This window comes from Solea senegalensis, linkage group LG6 (genome assembly GCF_019176455.1).
Source record: "Solea senegalensis isolate Sse05_10M linkage group LG6, IFAPA_SoseM_1, whole genome shotgun sequence".
NCBI lineage: Eukaryota > Metazoa > Chordata > Actinopteri > Pleuronectiformes > Soleidae > Solea > Solea senegalensis.
In genome coordinates, this window is record NC_058026.1 from 19,799,262 (window position 1) to 19,823,020 (window position 23,759).

The 23,759-nt window shown below is 40.1% G+C and overlaps 1 protein-coding gene across 1 annotated transcript in view; it reads right to left on the reverse strand.

Annotated features, from left to right (window-relative positions):
- Positions 1-23,759, reverse strand: part of myo15ab (myosin XVAb) — a 59,274-nt gene that overhangs the window by 21,663 nt on the left and 13,852 nt on the right. The window contains exons 16-47 of the mRNA XM_044027581.1: positions 23,590-23,653; positions 23,240-23,353; positions 21,366-21,527; positions 21,130-21,243; positions 20,959-21,017; positions 20,574-20,697; positions 20,366-20,461; positions 19,017-19,148; positions 16,870-16,995; positions 15,892-15,969; positions 15,556-15,707; positions 14,737-14,782; positions 14,484-14,608; positions 12,870-12,987; positions 12,577-12,752; positions 10,953-11,093; positions 10,849-10,891; positions 10,490-10,571; positions 9,562-9,692; positions 9,319-9,414; positions 8,337-8,465; positions 8,121-8,227; positions 7,798-7,976; positions 7,179-7,251; positions 6,831-7,022; positions 6,136-6,211; positions 5,973-6,047; positions 2,978-3,086; positions 2,727-2,795; positions 2,579-2,643; positions 990-1,313; positions 149-230 (exon numbers count right to left, since the gene is read on the reverse strand). Coding sequence (XP_043883516.1) covers positions 149-230; positions 990-1,313; positions 2,579-2,643; positions 2,727-2,795; positions 2,978-3,086; positions 5,973-6,047; positions 6,136-6,211; positions 6,831-7,022; positions 7,179-7,251; positions 7,798-7,976; positions 8,121-8,227; positions 8,337-8,465; positions 9,319-9,414; positions 9,562-9,692; positions 10,490-10,571; positions 10,849-10,891; positions 10,953-11,093; positions 12,577-12,752; positions 12,870-12,987; positions 14,484-14,608; positions 14,737-14,782; positions 15,556-15,707; positions 15,892-15,969; positions 16,870-16,995; positions 19,017-19,148; positions 20,366-20,461; positions 20,574-20,697; positions 20,959-21,017; positions 21,130-21,243; positions 21,366-21,527; positions 23,240-23,353; positions 23,590-23,653 — 3,659 coding nt within the window. The remainder of the gene's footprint in view (positions 1-148; positions 231-989; positions 1,314-2,578; positions 2,644-2,726; positions 2,796-2,977; positions 3,087-5,972; positions 6,048-6,135; positions 6,212-6,830; positions 7,023-7,178; positions 7,252-7,797; positions 7,977-8,120; positions 8,228-8,336; positions 8,466-9,318; positions 9,415-9,561; positions 9,693-10,489; positions 10,572-10,848; positions 10,892-10,952; positions 11,094-12,576; positions 12,753-12,869; positions 12,988-14,483; positions 14,609-14,736; positions 14,783-15,555; positions 15,708-15,891; positions 15,970-16,869; positions 16,996-19,016; positions 19,149-20,365; positions 20,462-20,573; positions 20,698-20,958; positions 21,018-21,129; positions 21,244-21,365; positions 21,528-23,239; positions 23,354-23,589; positions 23,654-23,759) is intronic.

Sequence of the window (23,759 nt, forward strand, 5' to 3'; positions counted from 1 at the left end):
GCAAACATGAGGCTGGGTTCACCCTATTAAGGGCACCAACATATGGTGTTCAACAACCAATAACACTCACATTCACACTATGATTTGGATTGATGATTTTCCTCTCTTGCTTTCTCACTCTCTCTTTCATCTTTCGCATCTTTCTTACCAAACTTCCTGGCTGGTATGTCCTTGTTTATGGGGACGCCCGGAGCCTTCCTGCGAGGAGCGCTGTCCTTACCTGACTGAGCCTGAGAAAGACACACAGACAGATGTTTGCCATACTCTGCAGATATTTGATACAATTTTGCCTCTCGTGATTTTGTTGGCGCAAAGTCGATGTCAGAGCAAATACAAGAGGCAGCACATTTTCATTTTTAACACAGATAATAAAACTGTTAGAAAGACAAACTTGTGGAAGAGATTATCTCCCTCCTGTTGCTTTGTTTGTTGTGTTGTGTCCATGTTGAGCTGAGCTGCATGCTAATGTTCAGGCATTAAAAAAGAATTGTTTGACTAAAACACATTAAATAAATAAAATGCACCTGTATGTAGCTTCATACAAGTGAAAACTAGTCAAGTTAAAATGTTGCCTTGTTTTGCCTAAACAAAAATAATTGCTTCAAGAGTAAAAACCACACAGTCAAATTGTCAAACTCCGACAAACCTAATATTGTAAGATAAATAGATATTGGTGTAAGTAGGCGTTTCTCTTTTTTTTTTTACACAATTCTTTTTTTGACTTGAAATAAATGTTGTATTCTGTCCTTTTTTCAAGGTAAGTGACACCTAGGCGATGACACCAACAACAATCACAACATCTTTCATAAACTCCGCAGTGCTGAATCATTATGCTTCATGTCATGTTGAACTGTTAGCTCATATGTCTCAGAGTCACTGACCTGTGCAGTGGGGTTGGCTTCAGGCGGTGCTGGCTCATTTTGGTAAGTGTTAGCGTTAGTGGAGCTTGGCTGAGGTTTGGGGTTGGCGCTGGCTGCCTGAGGCTGAGCCTGAGCTCTGGGCTGTGTCTGGGGCTCAGCAGGAGCAGGCTGAGCTTGAGGCTGTGGTGCAGTTAGTTCCTGTTGAGCAGCGGGAGGATAGCGGCTTGGCGGGATATCTGCTGCGGCGTAGGGAGTGGGGGTGAAGTTGGCGTAGGGGCTGGGTGGGATGTTAGCATAGGGACTTGGAGGAATGACAGCGTACGGGCTCGGGGCGTACGGGCTCTGAGGATGGTGGAGAAGAGGACTTGAGGGAGGGCTGGTAATCGGGGACATGGGAGGGCTTGACACTGGGCTGGTGACCATAGCCATGGCTTGCATGGTCATCTGCTGGGCCTGAGAGACAAGAACATTATAATCCAAAGCAAGAGCGGTTAATCTGGTTTAACGGGTAATTCCTATGTTTATAAATGTGGGTGTGTAACAGAGGAGTACTTACAAAAACTTTTATAATCGGTCCACTAGATGGTTCTGGCAGCCATTACACAGCAGCAATAGCTGCAATGAAATCCTATGGGGCAACGGCAAAATTTGACTTTATATCCACTAAAAGTGCTTGTGTTCACCAATAATGGCTTAAGATTCTGAGAACATTAGGGGTGATTCACATGCAGTGCCTAAAATGTGGGTTTTAAATTGAGGGGCTTTGGAGTCACAGTCTTTATTAAGCAACCACAACCTGAGATGTTTCGTGATGACTAGCCTCGCTGAAATAATTTACACAAGAAAAATAATCAAATCAAACACAATGGACTGTCAGCACCACATTTCCTTCACAGCAGCTCGCCATGCCTGGTTGCATCCTCTCCTTCACAAACTGATTCAGGAGCTTTGTCTGGAGGTTCAGAGTTTATTTCAGAGTGAACAAAGACCAGTTTGACCTACTTGTTTGTCCCGAGTATAAAAAAGAAGCATTGAAAGTGCTCGCTGCCTTCCCAAAAAAAAAAGATGAGATATTTTCATCACCTGCTTTTTCCAACTGATGCACATTGTTACCGCTATGACTGTGTCGCTCTTGTTTGTGCACACATCAGCTGCATGTAAACAGGTGAAATAGCTGCTGCAAGGATGCAAAGCTCTGGAAAAATGGTGGCGTGACTGTGAGTGCTTTGACCCAATGCACACAGACGGAGAAGACCTATGTTGACAAGAGTGTTGTTGCCTGAAATTAGTGGTTGTGATGTGTCCATAAATCTGTGTACATAAATCTGACAACACCACTTTCAAGAATTTCCTCCCTTGCCTCACTCATGTTTACTGCTTCATCTTCCTGCAAAAACTCTCAAGTCTCATCAGAATTCAGAGCGAGACTTGAGCAAGAGTTAAGTGACACAATTGTGTCAGTGATGTTGTCACACTCTGACAACAACAATTTGAGCCATTTAACAGCAAAAACAAGCACTTTTAGTGTACTTAATGTAGAATGTCACAGTTGCCCAATCGGATTATATTGTAGTTGCTGGCACCGATCTAATGGAGCAATTCTAAAGGTTTCTGTAGGCATTATTCACTTACACACCCACATTTATAAACATAGAGCCCAGGATAAAAAAAATCTGGAATTCCCCTTTAACGGATCGAGATGCAGACAGAGAGTTTACCATGATAACTGCTTGCTGGTTCACAATTGCCTGCTGCTGTTGGGCCAAAACAGCCTGCTGGGCATCTGGTCGAGAGGGAAAGAGAGACAGAGGGATGTTATGCTTGAGTTTTTCTGAACTCGTATTTCTTTCCATATTTTATACGAACCAGGTGTTACAGGTGCCACGGCAACCACAGGAGGCAACATCACACCTCCCACAGGAAGGACTCTCACAGCTGTGGACACAAAAACAAACAAATGTAGAATTTAGCTCTTGCTAATTTATGAACATAGTGAGGTTCTTCTTCAGTGTGTGAATAGTGTGTCTCTGGTTCTCTCCAAAGTGACTCCATCTTCACTATAAAGTTCATTCTATCTGAGGCAAAATGAATAAGGGAGTCATGCACTTGTGTCTGACCTCCAGGTGGAGGTGGGGGACCAGTGGACTGCCCCTGCTGTTGCCAGCCTCCTCCGACTCCCCCTGCCCCCTTCATCCTGCTGGAAAGTCCTGCTGCTGATTCCACTTCCTGTAAGAAGAGACAGACCTCAAAGTGAAAATGTAGACAAAACATGAAAGCAAATGCCAAACAAAAATGAAAGGAATATTCCTCTCAAAATGTCGGTTGTGTCTGTTGCACTGAGATCAGACACTGATCAGTTTGAGTTATTTGCATCCTGTTAAAGGTGAATGTACTACCCATAATGTTTGTACAATTGTGTAACTGCTTTAAAATTAAAATTTTTTGGTTTTCGTCGACTGAGAAGACTTTTTCATGTGATTCTACAAATACGGGCCTTGCTTTATGAAGGGTGTCATATGCAATCAGATAAGAATGACATCCTCTCTGGTATGTAAAGGCCACTATAATTTCCTGATTGTGCTTGGGAAAGGGAGGAGTGAGTTAAGGAGTCCTCCAGTTGCTATAATCTGCAGTCTCACCATAAGATGTCGCCAGTGGCGGCTGCTGGTCTTTGAAACAGGGGAAGCTCATTTCAGGCCCAGTTATTTACGCATACATTCTTACATAAAATTCTGCAAATGAACTAGAACACTGAAACGCGCTAATTATGTAAAACTGAAAATGATGTTTTTATTTACAGTGTATATGTGCAAATAACACACAATAACAAGCTATTTGTCTACAAAATCCACACAGTTTTGAGGAAGAGAAGGCTTCACTGTCCATTGACTCCCAGAGAAGCTGAGCTTCCATGGTAGAGACTTTTTTGTCGCATTTGTCCAATCACCGTCAAGCTCACCTCAGTGAAAAAAACCTTTACTGTGTCGTCCCATAGAGAACAGTTGAAGCTGAGCTTCAAGTGGTTTTAATGCGGAGGCTGCTACGGGAATATGAAGGTAACGTAAGACGTCATCCATGATTAACAGCTGATTCTGAACAAACAAGTAACACGTTTTAATCGTTTTCTAGCACGTGTATAGTATCGAAATATAAATACAAAACAATACACATTTCACGACATTTTAGAGGAAGCTGAGCTTCCCTTGCTGTCTTACAGCAATCGCCACTAGATGTCACTAATTCTTACACACTGGTAAACAAAATTTCTTTGGATAAGGACAAAAGGAGTCAGGTACTTTTTATGTTCAGTGTGCTGCAAAGACAAATGACTCTTCTGTGACTGGTTGTGATGGATTTGCTATTGAAATGTGGAGATACTCTGAATCGTAAAAGACTTTGACCATGAATTAATTTAATATTTGACACTGAAAGGATTTGAGGCACAGTGTTTGTGAAATGACTGTGTAGTTTCAGGCAGAAAGATGACAAGTGTGACTGTTTTTATAATGACTTTAACTCTCTCTTTGGTGAAAACACCCCTCTTGATTATATAGCCACTCCATCAGAAATCAGCCACTGACCCATAAATCCACAGCAGAGTGTTTGTAGGCCATGTCTCATTAAATAGTAAGCCCTTCATTTGCCAGAGTGTCAGTTCCTAGTAAGCAGATACGTGCGTTGCCTGGTTCGGAAATCACCGTGGCGATCTAGTCGCTGTGACAGTTACGGTAACTGGGTAACGTAATAGGTTGCTGGGTGGGAGAGGTCTGTAGGACATCTGATACATGCTAATTCCTGTCAGTCACATCCGATAGCAGAGCTGACAGTCAGCACAGTGTCGTCACAGCTGACACAGGACTGACACAGACACAACATGGCCAGCAGCAGACACTGCAGCGTTCACCCAGATAAATACGACTATCAATCGTCTGCTACTACTCTAACTACAATTATTTTGTAACCGGGGAGGAGTGTAAAATTTATGGTGGAGATAATGCATCCTGAATCAGCCTAAATTAAAGATGCACAATAGGTATTGGGCAATATGAAGATGTTATATCAAGATTATCCTGACCAAAGTGCTTGCGACTCACAATATTTATATTTTTTTTTATCACAATTATTACAGTTAAATGATGCTTTGCACTCTTCCAATGGCTCAAAAACATTCTTAAATCACATTATGGTGAGAACAAGTAGTTTCCTTTTTTTGCATTGAAGATAAGATACATACTTTAAGTGAACATTTTCAAGTGAATAACGAGAATTGTAAATATGATGATTATAAGATGCAAAATCCCCATTGTGGCACTTAACAGTAAATCACTAGGACTGTCTGTGTGTGAGCTGGACAGCATTTTCATGCCATGATTATCCCAAACAGGAAAATTCATCACAATCAACTCATCTTGACACAAATATGTGACAACAAACACTGCACCTCAACTCTGTACACCTCTACTTAGACTTTTACCATTTTATTATTATTATTTATTTAATTTGAATTGTACTATTTTACTGTTGTGTTGTTATTGTTTTATGTTTTATACCTTGTTGCTGTGTCTTCAACACTAAAACACTTAACACTGGTCAGTCCAGATCATTTTTAAATACGCTCTAGAAATAAAGTTGACTTGACTTGACTTGTATGTGCCATGTATCAAATATGAAGTATGAAACCAATATTAAGTTTGGTGGAGCACTGCTAGTGTCCTCTGAAACCACCAGGTGCTCATGATCGAGACATAGAAATTGAAAAAATACAAGTCCATTTACTCAAAAAGGGCTTTTTAAAATTGTGTGAAACCTACTGAGTGCGTGGATTTTCTTTCCTATTTGGAATTTATTTGTCCCAATATTACATTTTTATTTATTTGACCTCATGTCTCATGGACAAAAAAAGTGCTTAGAAATGGTTGTGCTACTGGAAGTTTATCCCATCTTTACACAGTAATTGCAGTGTATATTTAGTACATACATTTTAAAAAGTATGTGATTCATTACTCCATCACTTCTTAGCTCCATGATCCACTTAAATGTTTGAAGTTGGTAATCGGCAGTAAATGGAAGAACAGAGGAGTTTCCCCTCTCATGTGGTTGAGAGTAACTTACCCCAGTTCCATCAGACAGTACAGGGTCAAACAAGCTGTCGAGATAACTATCCATTCCTCTATGAGGCTCCAAGTCTGAGAGAGAAAGAGGAGGAGGAGAAGAAGAGAAATAAAACTCTGTCATCTGCTCATCACTGTGTGTCAGGGCTCAAATGTTTGCTATAATGCGTACCTTGTCCATCAGAGCCAGGTATGGTTATGACATCATTATTTATTTCGAATCCACCACCCAACAGGCTGCTGTAGCACAATGACAAAAAACAACATATAATATAACATGTGATTTATACACACTTTTGTAATTAGCAAATCTGGCAGTGGTGGAAGAAATGCTCTAAAACCTTTACTAAAAACAACAACAATCAACTTTTTTGGCCTTTTAGAGACAACGAAAACAGCTGAGAACATCCCATCATCACTTACATGGCAAACACAAAAACAGTTACTTGTTTTAAAGGTCAGGTGGATAAGAATTAGTGGCATCTAATGAAATACTGAAACAAACAGCTGACTCTGCTGCTTACCACTTCCTTTCCTAAGCACATCAGGGAACTACGGTGGCCTTTGCATACCAGAAAGGATTTCATTCATCTTTCATGGTTTAGTATGTATTCTGTGGCTGGTTTGTCCATTGTACAAAAGACTTGTTCGAATTTTTGATTTAAAATGAAACAGACATATTCCGGTTCTGTTAATAAATTCACTGAAAATGAACACCGGACCTTTACAATACCACACGAGTAAGAATATTTGTTAAGTATTAATAATCTGCTTTACAATTATATTATACATTGATTTCTGTGACTTTTCGTTTTATTAAACGAATAAACCCCCCCCCGTATGTGTTTGTGTGTCTCACATGCTGGCGTTGGCCCGCACTCGGGTGGGTTCCTGTGCAGAGATGATGAAATAGCTGCTGTTTTTGGGGAAGTCAGCGGGAAGCTCAAGGTCCGACATCAAGTCCAGAACGTAGTCGGAGCCTTCCAGCTCCACCCACTGAGCCGGCTCCTTCAGCAGTACTGACCAGCCTCGACGGCCCTCCATTACACCCCTATACACACAATAATACAGACAAATGCTAAATCTTCACACCTGATATCAAACAGGATATCACATTTCCACCTGCTTTAGTTTCTCTCCCCAACAGTTCTTCAGTGACCAATACAATCAATGATTTTAGTGTTCATGTTTTACAGTGAGGTGATACCTGTGTTGTAAGATGTCCTTGGCCATCTCTTCCCCTGTTGTCCACGAGTGCAGAGGACACAGGAAGGAAACAGCTTCAGGAGAAAAAGCACAGACCACAAATTAAAGGATTTGAGTAGAGCCCAACTGATGAGGATTTTTTGGCGCTGATGACAATATTTGTGAGAATAATATTATCTTTACCAATTCATCAGCCATTATATATACAGTATATATCTAAAAGAATTGGCAATGATTGCTAAAATGTTAGTTTCTAGTGAGCCCCAGACACGACATGTGGGGAAGAAGCTCTATTTTGTGGCCACAAAATATTAATTCATGTACACTAATTAATATTTTAGTATAAAATATATAGATATATTTTAGTTTAAAATATATAGAAATTGAATGAGAAAAATCTTTGCAATGTAAATATATTCATAGACCCTGTATTGAGCATTGCACACAAAATTGACATATTCAACAGCCACTGCACTGTATATTCTGTAAAATAAAACCTTTCGTATCCGCACTACTTCTGGGTTAACCCTAACCTTGTGTGCTGTGATACCTGCATGGGTAGTGGACAAAAAGTAATAACAAGCCTTCACTAATTCCACTTTTGTGTTTGTGTGTCTCACCGTCAAAACAGTGAATGTGCAGGACAGTGTGTGCTCTCTTGCGATTGGCGGTCCACTCCAGCAGACACGGCGGGTATGTCCGGACGCACTCTGGCCCGACATTCAGGCGATGCAGAGCCTGAAGCAGACGGGTCTGACACACACAGTCGTAACCCTCGGGCCCATAATCAGACATGAACCTGCAAAAACAACAAGCATTAAGGAAAAGAGTGGAATATATAACGTCTCTTGCTGAAAGGACCTAAATTCAAGTCACACAAACAGAAAACTCGAAGGTCGTTCTGTAAAACACCAGTTTATTTCATTGATTATGACTGTCTTACTTCAGCAGATGTTTGGCCAGTCTTTGAGATGGCAGGAAGGCAGAGAGACAAGATGAGAGAAGGAGCCAACCACGCTCTGAATTCAAAATGTTCGGATTCCTCCACACCTGTCAGAAAAGTAAAAAAAAAAAAAGGAATGTGAGATTGTGTGGAATTCTGGTAAAGTGTTGTCAACTCAGCAGGTTCAGAAAAGGAAAAACAAAAGAATGCTCTCACCTGATTGGCTACCTGAGCCAGGATCTCATCTCGGAGGCTGGGATTGGTCAGTCCTCTTTGAATGATGTAGTTCCCAAACAGATTCTCTTGAGCCCCATTCAGGTTGGGATCACCCATGAATCTAAGTATCTGTCAAAATCACATGAGTGAGGAGACAAGGGACAGTTTTGACCTTTGCCATGTAATGAAAATTCCTTAACAAGAGTCACAAGATCAAGTGTCCCCAGGTTGACGTCCCTCTGACCTTGACCTTTGACCACCAACACCTACAGTAAGTAGTTCAAATTTGAGTCCAGTTTTCCCGTGTTAGTGATTCTGTATTCACAATTCTGTTATCACTTTTACCAGGTGACCTTGATGTTTGATTTTTGACGACCAAAATCATTGAACTTATTCTGTAATTGTGTTCAATAAATAAGAATCTTACGTCCTGTTTTGAAAACTTGAGTTTCAGGATTGATACCGTCACCGTGAGATTTTAAGGATTCAGCTATAACAAATTTACAGACACACGTTTACAACCAAGCTCTGACTAGTCTACACGAGCTGTTGATCACATTGATGTTTATGAAAGTCACATCATGTTCTATTGAAGAAGAGCTGAAACTAGTGATTGAGACCATTCACTCTTCAGGAGAATGTCCACTGACGTAATAATAATCCATTTAAGCAGAGTTATTTCTGCAACCTGTGGAGTTGCCCCCTGGTGGCTATACAACATCTATTTTTACTTCTACATTGTCTTCCTCTGGCAGACTGCAAGATTACGTCCACGTTTTTTTTTTACGGTCTATGTTGGCATTTCTGAAATATCACATTCACAAGGCACAAACTGTATACTGAAGTATATGCCAACCCTTTGTAGCCAATGACATTTCAAACCTATTACTTGTTGCAAACTTAATTAAAATTACGAAATCATGAAATATTACAGTGTTTTGCAGCTCATTTTTAAGGGTTTCCAAAAATATGAAACATGTACCAGAATGAAAATGTTCAGGGATCCTTGCTTGAGCTCCTCATCCAATCGAAGAAGAGAATTCTCGAGTGGGGCTGTCAGCATCCCGAACAATGGCTCCTACAACACATTATACACAACAACAAGCAGAATATTTAGAGGCGATTATACACCGCAAGATCATTTATCTTTTAATGCTGTGTTCATGCAGTTTTACGTGTATGATGTAAAGTATTTTTTGGAGTGTGTTTGTGTGTGTGTGTTCACCCTAAATATGGCCCGTATGTAGTGAGTCATGAGGTAGTTGTTGATATCCAGGGGCAGAGTGAGCTGAGGGTCAACCTGAACCTTTGGAGCCTGGACCACGGCCAGACAGTCAGAGTGCAGCTCCTCGCCACCTTTGAATACACACACACACAACACACACACACACACACACACACACACACCGCAGGGCATGAGCCATCACAGAACTAGGACATTGAATATTGTTGAATCCACCTGGAAACAAGGTGGAACACACAGGTTTGCACATATTCTTCTTAGGACTCTGCATTGACTTCCATTCATTTATTATTGTTTAAACAAGGCATTAACCCTAAACTTAACCACAGCTGGTTAATGCCTACTGGGAACCTTAACCTGACTACAATTCATATTTTACTTTACTTTAGCCTCAGAAATTAAGAAATTCTGCCTCATTAGGACCAGGCTTTGGTCCCTAAGAGGACTTCTGCTCCAGAAAATGTCAGGGTTAGTAGAAGAAACTGGTCCCACAGAAGCAAGAAAAACATGTACACACTGTGTGTCTGTGTGTTCTGGGTAGTACTCATGTTTTGGGACCTTTGGGATCTGTTTATACAGTGACATTGTTTAGCTTTGTCTTCCTTATGGAAATAAGTGGGGCATAAATGGGGCATGACTATTTGACCTTAAAAGGTTAAGATGCTCTGAGAAAGATTAGGGACGTCCACACAACAGCAAAGGATTATTTAAGGGGAACACCTCATTTGTAAGGAACTGATTATATTTAGGCCAAAGATTTGATTTGTGGTTAGGTTAACGTTAGGGTTAGGTAGTAACAGGTTGTGGTTAAGGTTTGGGATAACACTTTGTTTAGGCTGTCCAAATGAATTAATTAAAGTGTGTGTGTGTGTGTGTGTGTGTGTGTGTGTGTGTGTGTGTGTGTGTGTACCTGAGGCCAGGTGCAGCAAGGCAGCCAGCTCAGCAGGGATTGGCAGTGTTGCCACATTCACCACTTCTCTGTTGATGCGATCCTACCGATCAAATCGAATCAATTTTATTTGTATTTCACCAAAGCACAGCATACAGCTTTTCATGGCACTTTGCAAACTAAGACCGAGACCTTACAATGTTACAGAGAGAAAGAGAAATGCAACGGTTCACACGATGAGCAACTAATATCTGACAGACCCAGGCTAAGAGATGTGTTACAGACTTACAGAATATCACAATCAAACATGAGAGTATGTCCCTTCTTCCACCTCCCTCCTCCCTCTCAGACAGTTTATTTTCGTTCCCTCCCTCACTCACCTCCTCTGCCTTCCTTGCAGGCTCTAGCACTGTCTGACAGAAAGACGACAAAAATCACACGTCACACATTTGATCATTATTATTTCTTTCCTTGAGGATAAAGACATAAAATACCCTTAGAAGTTTCCATGTCCACTGAGAGCAAACACTGTCCACATACCCTCATGTAACGTTGGCGGTTGATGATGAGCAGCGCGGCAGAGCGGAACCTGATGAGGTACTTTCTCCTCAGCGTAAACTTTTTTCTGTCCAGGAAACACATTTCGTTGATGGACGATTCAGATGCAGACGGAGAACAGAGAGAAAGAAGATGCAGGAAAATTAAACAGTTAAGCAAGAAATAAAAACATCCACAAGATCAATGACTATCAGGTGCACAGTGTGATTCAAATGGGACAGTGGAATATGTGTAATATGATTTGTGTTAATCACAGTTTAGTCAGGAAAAATGTTTAATTAATTGTGCCAAATGGGAATGCTGTTAGACTTGGCACCGATGCCTCCAGTTTATTAGATAATTGGCCAAGCAGCATGCTTGGAAACACCCGTACAAGACACTGAAAAACATTTTAAACCTTTGAGCCTGTGAGACTCTGATCTAAAAAGGTGGAAACTTGGCTGGTGGCAGCAAAGCAGCAGTGTGAGGCAGCATGCACGTAGCAAGAAATCAATGGTTGAGCACATGGGGGGGTGTTATTTAAATGGACCACCTTGGTGTGAGAGTGACTGTGATCAAAGTGTGATCCATCAGTCAGGCTTCATTAGAGTTATAACTTTATGTTTTTCATCATCTATCAATTCCCAAATTCATCAATCTCTGAAATACATATGTTTAACTTTCAATTTAGTGCCATTGTTGGTGTTTTAATTAAACCAGTTAAGGATCTATTTGAATAAAATCAAACTTGCGTAACATCACCAGGTTTTGCATGACTGGCAATGAGTGGGAAATCTATCACCCCTGATGGATGAGCTTGGCCTGAATCCTGTGGCCTCGTCTCGTCACATCGAGGACAAAAGAAGCAGGTTGCCTGAGATAAGCTTTGACCTATTTAACTCAGTGAAACCAAACACTAAAGTCTAAACAGCCAGACTCAGGACTGAAACTCCAGACTTGAGCGGGACAGTGTACTGAAGAGGCTGCTCATATTGACTCAGGGTTAAAAAAAAGAAAGTTGGTGGAGTTGACGAGGCATCTCTTTTCTTTTTTTTGAATTTATTTCAGGGGCTATGGGACATTAATCCTTAGTGGGCATGGATCTGTGCAACAGATGCACCCTTGGTAAATTGGGAATAATACACAACTCCTTATATGGACATCCTGGGTGTGTGTGTTTATAGGTCACACCTTCAGGCTTTACAAAATGCATTTTTGTCTTCTTATGTGTTGTTGAGTCAAAGTTATCATTCATTTTATATCACTTGCTTTAGCATGTAGCGCTTTGCTCAATTTGAAATTTGAACTGTGACGTATTTCCAAATTTTGAGTACTTTTTGTTTTGGTGTTTTTACATAGTTGATGAAAAAGAAAAATAATAATTTAATCAGATCGCCTATGGGTTGTGCTGAAAAAAAAGATGTAAGTCACTATATATTGTACATTCTTATAGCCTCTGTATATGTGTTTTAACATAGTAATGGGAAAAAGCAGCCTAAATGCTCTTTGTTCTTAAAACTTCGAAGAGACATGAATTCATACTAGCAGCTGACCTCGCAGGTGAATATTACCTGGCCACGTAGCCCTTGCTGCGAGCTTCAAACAGCGTGATGCGGCGCCTGAACTTGAGAAAGTTTTTCCGTACAAAACACATGCGAGTGTATCTCTGCAGTGTCATGGCAGCGAGGTTCAGCACACGGTCGCGCTTCCCCTCCAGCAGCTGATACAACTCCTCCTTCAGGAAAATCTAAAACGCACACACATCTAAATGAAACACTCTTGATATCTAATTGCTTGGTTTATTTTATCACACACATTCTGCACATATGTATGTTGGAGGTTTGGGAGTGAGAGAGCTGCTCACCTTACTGACTCCCACCTGATACGAGCCTTTCTTTACTGGGCCGAGCTTGTGGAGCATGATGATGCAGTTTTCTCCATCTGCTGGTGGCAGCTCCCGCAGGCAGAGCAAGGATTTGTACCTGCGGTGCACATAGAAGACCACACACACACACACACACAGGTTTAATATGTTGAGTCAATTTGAATTTTGAAGCAAATGCAAATAAAGTGAAATCCAGAGCGACATGTTTCTGAACTTTGCGAATCTGGAGACGGTGTCTAACGCTAAGTGAGACTCACTGTACTCTGGGTTTCTGGCAGTTTATTGTGAATTAGCTGTGAATGCTGGACTCTCATATTGGCCCTGTTCAGCCCGAGAGATGTAATCAGATGTGGACAGCTCTAAATTCATCTGTTCAAAACTGGCAGTAAAATTCTTCCTGAATGGACACTCCTCCAATGACCATATCTCACGTCCCCACTCTACATGCAAATGCATGAGAATGGATTTTCGGTTACACATGCAAAAGATTGTGGCCTCATGTGTCCCAGACCTCCAATGTGGTTTGAGTGATCTGTATCTGAAGCCTCATGAATAATGTTAAAGACTCACTAGACTCTGATTTGCCTTATAAACACAATGTGTTACATTAACCCTTGGTGCTCATCAGGTGCACCCATGGTAAATTGCTGTGCGAATAATACACAACTCCTTATATGGACATGGTCACATAAACACAGAGACAGTCTCTGTGTCTCTGTGTCTCTGTGTCACATAAACACAGAGACAGAGAGTCAAAGTTATGATTAATTTTATATCACATTTTTAGTACTGATATAAAGTAGCAATAGTTGTGCAGAAGTCACAAAATAAATATTTTCTTTTGTTTTTGTTCATAAAAACAAGCCAAGCAAACTCTAAATTTCACAAATTCAATCCAATTGTAAACATTTTAAGTAATTCTTCTCAGGTGTGTTTTAAATAGTTGGTAAAAATTAATTTTTTATTCATCAGATTACTGAGGTTGTGCTTAAAAAAAGAATATAAGACACTCTATATTGCACATTGTTATAGCCTCTGTATAAACTGTATGTTTAAACAGTAATGGAAAAAAGCAGCCGAAATGCCATCACCCATTATCCAACTGCATATATACACTGTACTTATTCTTATACTACATAGATGTATGTTGTATATATACACAGTATATATATTTATATACATACATAGTAGTAGTATATGCATTCAGACCTGAACTTAGAGCTGTCCACTTGTAATCAGATCACATTTAGGACAGATGTTAATACCTAGTCTGAATGAGGTCATTATTTCTCAGACTATTTTAGTAATCACCACCAGTGCTGTGAGAGCAATTGGTTTTGACTGCTTCCCTACTGCAAATGATGGCAATTGCCAGACGGCTATTTGAGAATGAAAATAAACGGTGTGTAAATTCCTCCCTTTGAGGAAAAAGCCAATAGTTCAGGCAGTTTGGACAAAGTGAAAGTGGTGTGTGGTAATGAGGAGAGAAAGCTGAACAGGAGGCTGAAATAATATGATTTATATTTTAGGTGGCATGGTGCAACTGGTGTTTACATCTCTTACATTTACTGAGAATTAGCAAAATCGCCAAACCTTGATAGGAAGCTGTGAAAGTGTAATCTGTATGGATAACCCTCCTTTCTGATGAGAATAGTCTCCATGATACCAGAGTAATGCAGTTGAGTGTTGACCAGCTCATTGTCGAACACTCCCGGCTCCTACACACAAACACACACAAAGATGTACATGTGACCCCTAATAATAATAATAATAATAATACTTCATAAATATCAAAATGTAAATGATCACAGCAAACCTGCACACACCATCACACTTGCACATATACCTTGTGATGGTTTGGCTTGATGCATCGCACAAAATAAGGGTTACACCTGTCACAAACAGATGAGAACGAACGGATGGATAAATGAAAAAAAATGAAAGCATGATTTGATAAAGGCTTAGTATAATTTTCCTGAACTGCATGACTCATACAAACGGTTTCAGACTCAGATTTCTCCTGAGGCGCCTCGTTTCATGTGCGATCGGGCTCAAAGCACGCAAAGCAAATTATCTTCCCAGGAGAAATGGCTCCAACAAACAGTAACATCGGTCGGGTTTCACGACATTACCAGAGTTGATCCTTGAACAACACCATGGCAACACAAACTGTTCACATCTTCACTGTCTGTTGTTTTAGCACACGCTCACAACTTGGTAGGTGTCAGAGAGTCTCTGTCACTCCTTCGTCATGATCATGTTTCCTGCAGAACCTCACGGTGAAAATCATACACTCACAGCATGACTCATCATTACAGGCAGGTGCAACGTCACATAAACATAACTCACACGCCTGTCATATCTCGGAGCTATAAATCAGATGGGGGAGGCAGTCGTGGTGTTCAAAAAGAACTTGTGGGTTAGATGTTGCTAGAAGGTCAAGGGTTTGAATCCCTGTTCAACTCAGGGCCTTTTTTGTGTGAAGGTCCGGCTAATCTGGTTTCCCATAGTCCAAAAATATGAAGATTAAGCTAAATGGACACTCTAAATCAACTGGGATTGGCTCCACCCCCCGACCCTCACGAAAAAGCGGTAGCCCACGAGTGACTGAGATGTCACAATGTGAATTGTCCTGTGGATGAAATGAGTAGTGTGTTGTGGAGACCTTTCCATTTTCTCCACCAGCTCCTGCAGGCTGCTCTGAAACTTGGCGCTGACCGTGTTGGCGTGATAACGACGCGCGGCGCTGCTGCGGCGGTCGTTAGACCTCTGCTGTGACACAGACTCTGAGTGCTTCAAGAAGAGGCTGGATACCATCTGTAGACACATGGACAATGATTGAGCAACAGGTCAACTGTAAAATGAACTAAGTGAGGAAATTTCTAATTAATGCTACTAAGCCAGTGGAGACAGAACAGGTGCGATCATAGTCATCTACCATAATAATTAAATGTAATTTAAAAACTTTGCTGAATATAGAGTGCGGTTTTGTGCATCTTACTCTGTTCTTGCTCTGAATGAAGAGGTCTAAAACATCCTGGCGGACCATGTCAAAGTTCTTGTCCAAGAACTTGTTCACCTGCACCACAAATCATCAGAAAATTAGATTCTAACAGAGGACAAGCAGCAGTGTAACAGCCTTGGAGCCATTTATCCAGGGTCGTGAGTTTTATAGAGCAGAAGAAGGATTCATTTGAGGAATATAATATAATGAAATATATAATATATAAACCAGCACTAGCTCATTGCCTGGAGTAAGATACCAAGTATGGCAACATGCTAGTATGAGGAATTTCAATTTAAACCTTGTCATCACCATATTTGTAAAGCTTTCACAAAGCATGGGTTTACAAAGAAGTAGTTCTTCTAAGCAGCCTGCACACAGTGTAGTGTAGTGTAGTGCAGATGCTGCACAGTGCACTGGATAAGAGGCTTAACACAACACCTGTGTTAATCAATAAATCAGTCAATCAATTTTATTTGACTCATGTAATCATGCAATGGCTTGAGTTCAGGGCAGCTGCTCGGCACTGTCCATGGTGCTGATCTGTTATCGCTGTGTCTGAAATAACAACCATTCCACATTAAATCACTCTCTCTTATTCTCATGCCTAAATGCACTATGTTGCTACCATGCCATTGGCTGATTAGATATGTATGTTCATTTTCCTATGATATTTTTTTTATTTTAACTTAACCTTTATTGAACTAGGTGAAAGACCCATTGTTAGATGATGAGATCTCATTTACAAGAGGTCAGTAGCTCACGTCTTAATAAATATCACAAATATAAGAAACAGATTACAAACAATAAAATAAAAGAAAAGAGTGGTTTAAAAGTGCAAATAAGATGACAGCTAAAGAGCAGGGAGTTGTGAACGCAGCAACAATTTTATGAACACAAGCACTGATCAATCAAAGGTCATTTAAGGTGGAGTGAAACGCTTCAAATGTTTTAGTGAAAGAAAAAAAAATGTACCTGATAGGTGACCTTCCCTGCGTAGTGTTTGAGGGTGAACTCTGGCAGTGGCATCTTTGGCCTGGCATACAGCGGGTTGTTTCCATGGTGATAGTGGCACTTCTGAAGGAAGGTGTGGTCTGTTGCCTAGCAATGATTAGAGACAGTTAATGCTTGGCCAGCCATGGAAAGCAAATGTGTACAGCAAAAAAAACACATGTTGCCTGTGCGCATGGAGCTGATTGCCTCAGTCAGTTACTCGTGTAACACGGTGTTCATTTTTCACTTTGAGCATCGGAGACGCTCTATAATGCATTTATCTCAATAAAATCTCAGTCAGCTTGTTACATTAGGAGCCGCAGGAATAATGATTAAAGCAGGTAGGCAATTATGTGTGTTGTGTGGGGGATAGTTGTGTATTGATCTGAACTGGCTATAATATGCTTTAGTCTCCGTCTTTATGAGAAATCCAATCTGGGTGATGTTTCTTTTACCTGAAAACGGAGGCATCAAGTATTTATACCATGAATTGGCTGCTGTTTTTTTTGTTTTTTTTTCACAATAATTAAATCACAAACGATTTGAAAACTTTCTCATATTGTAGTCTAACTTAATTTAAAGGGACATTTCAGCTTTTTTTGAAGTGCGGTTGAATGAGTGAGCTATTGGCACATTATCAACACTGACGTTGTCGAGCCATAAACCAGCAGGAGACCTGGACACTCACTCTCACTGATGACATGGCTGCCAAAAGAGACAGGAAGAAAAGCTTTTATTTTAGCCAATTAACACAAATCATCCAAATTATTGTATCTTCAGGAACAGCGAGTAACAAACTCAAACAGCCAAAGAGCATCTAGTTTGGTCAAGAGTGGACTGGTTTAAAAAAATGGTTCAGCAGGGGCTGAAATAATAAGCCAATATACCCATTCACATCATTTGAAAGTAAAGGTGTTTGTTTTAATTGTGGTTGATGTACAGTTTGCAATAATAAAAGACATATTAATAACACCTTCTGTATATATGTGTAGTCTATGTATGTGTGTGTGCAATTAAAGTTGAATGTGATATTTGTTTGTCAAGTTTATTTCTTATTAAGTTATTATTAGTTACTTATTAAGTTAAGTATTTTTTATCAAAATTAAACATATAAAACAAATCTTTTTCTAACGTAAATACCAATATCAAAAAAAAGGAGCAGAAAGAAGACAAAATATTATAAAATCTGCAGCTCTTTTACCGTGTGTCAGTGGACAATACACTAAGCATACATTTTTTTTATATAAAAAAGAGAAGAAAAAACAATATACAACTAAAATAAGAAATGACATCATATGTGTTCAAGATGTGAATATAAATTATTATTATTTTTTTGCCAAGTAATACATTTAATAGTGTGATAAAATCACTAAATCTGATATCAGAAAGAGGTAAATCCAATCCTATACCATCCAAAATTTTAGCTGAGTCATGTTTTGGGTTAGAGTTTATGGGAGCAGTGTCATTGTTACACAGTTGGAGAATAAAATTGTTACAATTTCTTGAAATGGCTTCATAGTTTAAAATGATTGTATTTTACAACTGACTGTTGTCCGTGTGTGTACTTTATGTCTAAACTGTATCTGTATGATTTGTTTTGTATTTGTATTTTGTAGCAGAGCGTCCTATGAACTGCAAAATGAGTTTCAGTGGAAACGGATAATAAAGTTGTATTGTATTGTATCGTATATCATGAGGCCTGTGCATATGGCCTGTGGGCAGCAAGTTTGAGACGTCTGTCTTAAATTTATCTAACCATGCGACAGACTTTTCAGCAGGAAAATAAAGACTGTAAACCACACACACTATCCTTCACTAGAGGCAGCAGTGGATATTAATAAATCTTGTGTGCTACGATGTAAAATTGCAGATTTTTGTCTATGGACATTGGTGAGGGGAATTTCAATGAGCCTTTTCTTAATGTGGTTAAAATCTGTTTTTCTTTCCGTCCCTGCTGGCAGCCATGTAAATATGACAGCTGTGTGCTCAGTGAGGTCAGTGCTGATAATGTGTCAACACTTCATAGAGCTTCACGTAGGAAAAAGCCCCCTCAACTTTCCCTTTAACTTCCACAGGAGTCTTATGTGTGCGCCGTGCATTTACATCATTTCTGAATTTAATGGTAATACCTGAGGGAAACCGCACTGGTCGTCCAGTATGCGAAGTATCCCATGAGGCTTAGCAGCAATGAGGTCCAGGCAGGCTTGGTTGAGGCTGAAAGGTTGCTGCTGCCACTCGATCTGCTCCCGCATGTACTCCTCCTACACACGCAGCACAGACGTTCATCAGGTTAAGCTCTTACAACTCCACTGTCCACAATCACAGTGTCCTTCTGATTTCATTGAAGCTTCTCTGAAATGAAGTAAATCTTTGGTTCTGAGAGTCAGAGATGTTGAGATCCTCAGTGCGTAAGTGCTCATTTGGTCTTTTAGACCATATGTCTACAGGTCAGGACATTTCGGTGAAGCCATTCAAACTTATTATGAAATCCTACCCTAGAAAATATCCCTTGTAATTCCCACAGTTTCCAACCTACAGAGGCAATTGATACATCAAAATGTGTAAAAATGTGTATTCTCTCACCCAGTCTTGCTCTCGTTGTCAGAGTCCCAGACTCCCAGATTTTTTTATTAAATCGTCTGGGAGCACAGCGATCACTGACAACTACTCTGATTAACTCCCATCTTAAAGTCGACTCTGAAAGTCTTGTCAGAAACAGAGTTGATGGCATTTCTAAACTGGAAACTGATTCCACACCATAAACTGCAGCTTGTGACATTTGTGGTGAGGGAAATCTGTTGTTTGTGGCAAGTTTTGGTTTATAAACCACTGTTTATCTGAGAGCAACACCATGTGTCTGCACACCAACTTCTCAGGTATTCACACTGAAACCAGTAATAAGACTTTCTGTTGATACAAACTACCAAACATCTAACAGCATATTATATGAACCATTAAGCAGGCACATGTCAAACTGTTCTAGAAATGCAAACCACATTTCAACACAAGAAAACATGTTACCAAGAGACATCAGGTTACTCACAAAGTCCGACCTGTAACTGCTCACATGGCAGGTTATGAATAAGAGGCATCTTCTTTTATATAGAGTGCACAGCTTCTCCCCACAGCACTAATTTGTCTAGATTTTACAAATAATTGAATGCTGAGCGACAGAAACAGACGTATTTAGACTTACTGAAGCTGCTTACTCTTAGCTGAGCTCTGAATGAAATTAATCTTGACTAAAGGGATAAACCGCTGCTTGTAATGACCTTTCCTTCATCTCAACGCTCTGCTGTCTGCTTTCTCTGGCTGGTTTAAAAAGATTAAAAACTATCTGACATATGTATATAAAGTTCATGGTCAGAATGCTGAACAACTGTATTTGAATTTATTCTGAATATACAGTATTTTGATACATAAATCACCCAATAATTAAGTACGTGTGGTGTAAAAAGGGTTAGTTATTTTTGCTGACCTGCTCCTCCTGGAAGATGACTCTGTTAAAGAAAAACTGCAAAGTTTCATTGGCGTAGTTGATGCACAACTGCTCAAAGCTGTTCACCTGTAGCTCCTGAAAGACACAGAGAAAAGATGTTGGGGGCATGATGAGTTATTAAACACAGGTCAGCTCTGACGCCTCAGTGTTATTGATGTTATTGAGCGAGATGGCATTTCAGTCTGACCTCAAATCCATATATGTCCAGGATGGAGATGGAGAGGGCTTCGTTGCGAGGGTAGACCCGTCCATTGACGCGCTCTGTCAGCCAACTAAACAGTAGCGAATACAGGATCTTGGCAACAGCATCTCTATGAAGAACACACATACAATAAGGTTACTATGGAAACAGAAAACCCGGTTCCTATGGAAACAGAGGACGTTTGAAAATCGTCCTTTGTCCTCACATGCCTCCGCCAAAGATTGTACAATTTCTGTAGTTGTCTACAGGTGCCGCTCAAGCAAGGAGTAAAAAAAACAAAGAAAACTAAACAATCTCATGAAAGACTTTCAGAGTGGCTTTTAATTCAGGTTGATCTCAGCAGAAGAGATGCACTCGGGCTTAAATTCACCTGGCATCCACAGCACTTTCCACCGTGAGCGGAGAGTAGATCTTCTCTCGCACTGTGTCCTAGGAGTCACACACACATCTGTTATCAAATAACATCTCTTTAACTGTTGTAATACAATTCCTTATTCCTGTAATATATTAATCACTCTTATGTAAAGTGTGTTTCCCTCACTGTCAGTTTGAAGGTGATGGACTTCTGCAGGCCGTCAGGCGAGACCTGCAGCAACTCAGCGACAACCCTGATCTCCTGTGCACTCACCACTGACACGGCCTCCTGACCCTCAGCCTGTAAACACACACACACAGATTCAAACACATGACCATCATCGATCAACATCATTACCATTCTCATTTTAAATCAATTAACGTGTGTGTTTGCGTGCATGTGTGTGAGAGACAGAGACAGACCTGGTGTGGCTGGAAGTAGACGTTGCCCAGATGAAGGACAGAGGACAACAGTCTGTAGATGCCATTTTGCTCCTCTGGGGTGAAACACAGGATGTCCATAGCGTTCAGAAGACGCCTGAAGTCCTCCCCATCATCCTTACCCTCTATGGTACAGTCTCCTCCCTGTAAACAAACACACACACACACACACCTGTTTTTATATCTTAGTGAGGATACATCATAGACATAAAACATTCCCTAGCCCCTTACCCTAACCTTAACCATCACAATTAAGTGCCTAACCTTAACCTTTACCCTAACCCTAAAACCAAGTCTTAATCCTGAAAAGGCCCAGAGAAAATGTCACCACAAGGAAAAACTTGTGTATTAGGGGCACATTGAGATTTTTTTTTTCAAAGACTTGGGGAATAAAGTCTTAATTTACGAGATTAAAGTTGTTAATTTACGAGATTAAAGTTGTTAATTTACGAGAATAGAGTTGTAAATTTACATGAATAAAGTCTAAATTTACGTGAATAAAGAACCTGTTGTTTTAGAAGAGGAGAATTGTTAAAATGAGGGCTGTGGAGCATCTGGTGGAATTGTACTTTACAAACAAGGAGATACTTAATCTGGCACATCAGCATCACATTGTCAGTATCACGACTATAAAAAGTATATACAAGAAAATGCATCTTTTACACAGAAAGAACCAGGCGGACTTGGAGGAAATCGCTGCTTTTGTGGAGGGGGGACTGGTTTTGTGGTTTATCGTATGAATCCGTATGTCTCCTCTGAATGGCCTGCTGATGCATCCACGATAACCCTGCAGTCGACAAGTTTCAGCTATTTCCCCCTCCACAAAAGCAGCGATTTCCTCCAAGTCCAACTCTCCTCTTCTAAAACAACAGGTTAGAATGTTGCGACTTTATTTTTGTAAGTTTATAAATTTACAAAAATATTAATTTGTAAATTAAGACTTTATTCTCGAAGTCTGTGAATTTTTTTCCCTAATACTCCGTCGTACCCCACAAAGATAGGTTTTTGAAAAATGTTTTGGGCCTCTCAAAAATATAAATACAGGTACACACACAGAGAGAGACACACCCTCTTATCAGCAACAACATTCTCACCCTGAGCCCATTTAAACCACTGCTCTAATTTAACAGTGAGTTTAATTAGGTTCTGCCTCATTAGGACCAGGTTTTGGTCTCCATAAGGACTACTGATCCTGACAAGGTCAGTGTTTATGCCAGAAAAGTTAACATATAAGCCGTAACATATACAAGTATTCACACACGCACATGATAGGAAACCTAATTTTAGAGACTTTTTTTAATTGAACTGTGACATAGTTTCCTGTGGAGTATCAAGTCAGTCAGAGAGGATATTTGTTGTTGCTTTACGTGCACTTTGAAATAATTTTTAGTTTAATTTGTATCTAAAACAAGGAGTCTTTTTTTCTTCATCTTTATCCATTTATTTATGTATTATTTATTTTTTTCTCTACAGCTTAAAAAAAAAAACTCACATAAAACAACCCAACCTGATAATGTCTTTATTTTGTCTGTAACTTCTTTTAATCCTCCTGTTATATGTATTGCTTATACGACTTAAAAATCGGACTGTGAAGTGGAAGTGGAAAAGACATGTGTGCCTGGCATCGCTCAAAAAACTACCTAACATGCTAAGAACCGCCTGCAGTTGTTACCTGATATGAATTTCTGTGAAACAACAACTTTAATGATCGTGCTGTTAATCACACTGTAGAATAAATGTTACAATTTAAAAAAACTGACATCTCATTTGTTAATGTGACTGTGAAATTGATTACAGTGACCACTCCTTATGTACCCTGTGTGTGTGTGTGTGTGTAGCTTCTTTTGTACAAGCACCTGATTCAGATAGTAGTAAGTCTCAGCCTCCTGCAGATACAGTGAGCTCTTCTCATGAGGAGGAAGACCAGCCAACATCTCATAGAAGATGTGGTAGTTCCTCTCCGATTTGGCCTGTGGTTGAACGCACACAAGGACAAAATGCAAACACAAATTAAAATCACCACAGATATTCACACACGCACGCACACACACACACACAATTAGAAAATCTCTGTGGTGGGAGATAGACAACATGTTTGATAACACTCATGCAGTCAGCTTCTACAATGTCCTCTTTCTCACGGTGACTCAGATGTAAGAGGATTCCACCTGATCTACTATGTGTGTGTGTGTTTGTTTGTTTTCACCTGAAAGACAATGCGGGACTTCTCCAACAGGTACTGAGACGTTATGGCACCGCTGATTACACCACTGTTAAATGACACGCACGCATATGCACAGACACACACACAGAGCCGTCTGAGTTAACAGGTCATGAATGTGTAATGTATTCAGGTCTCTGTCACAGTTCCAACAG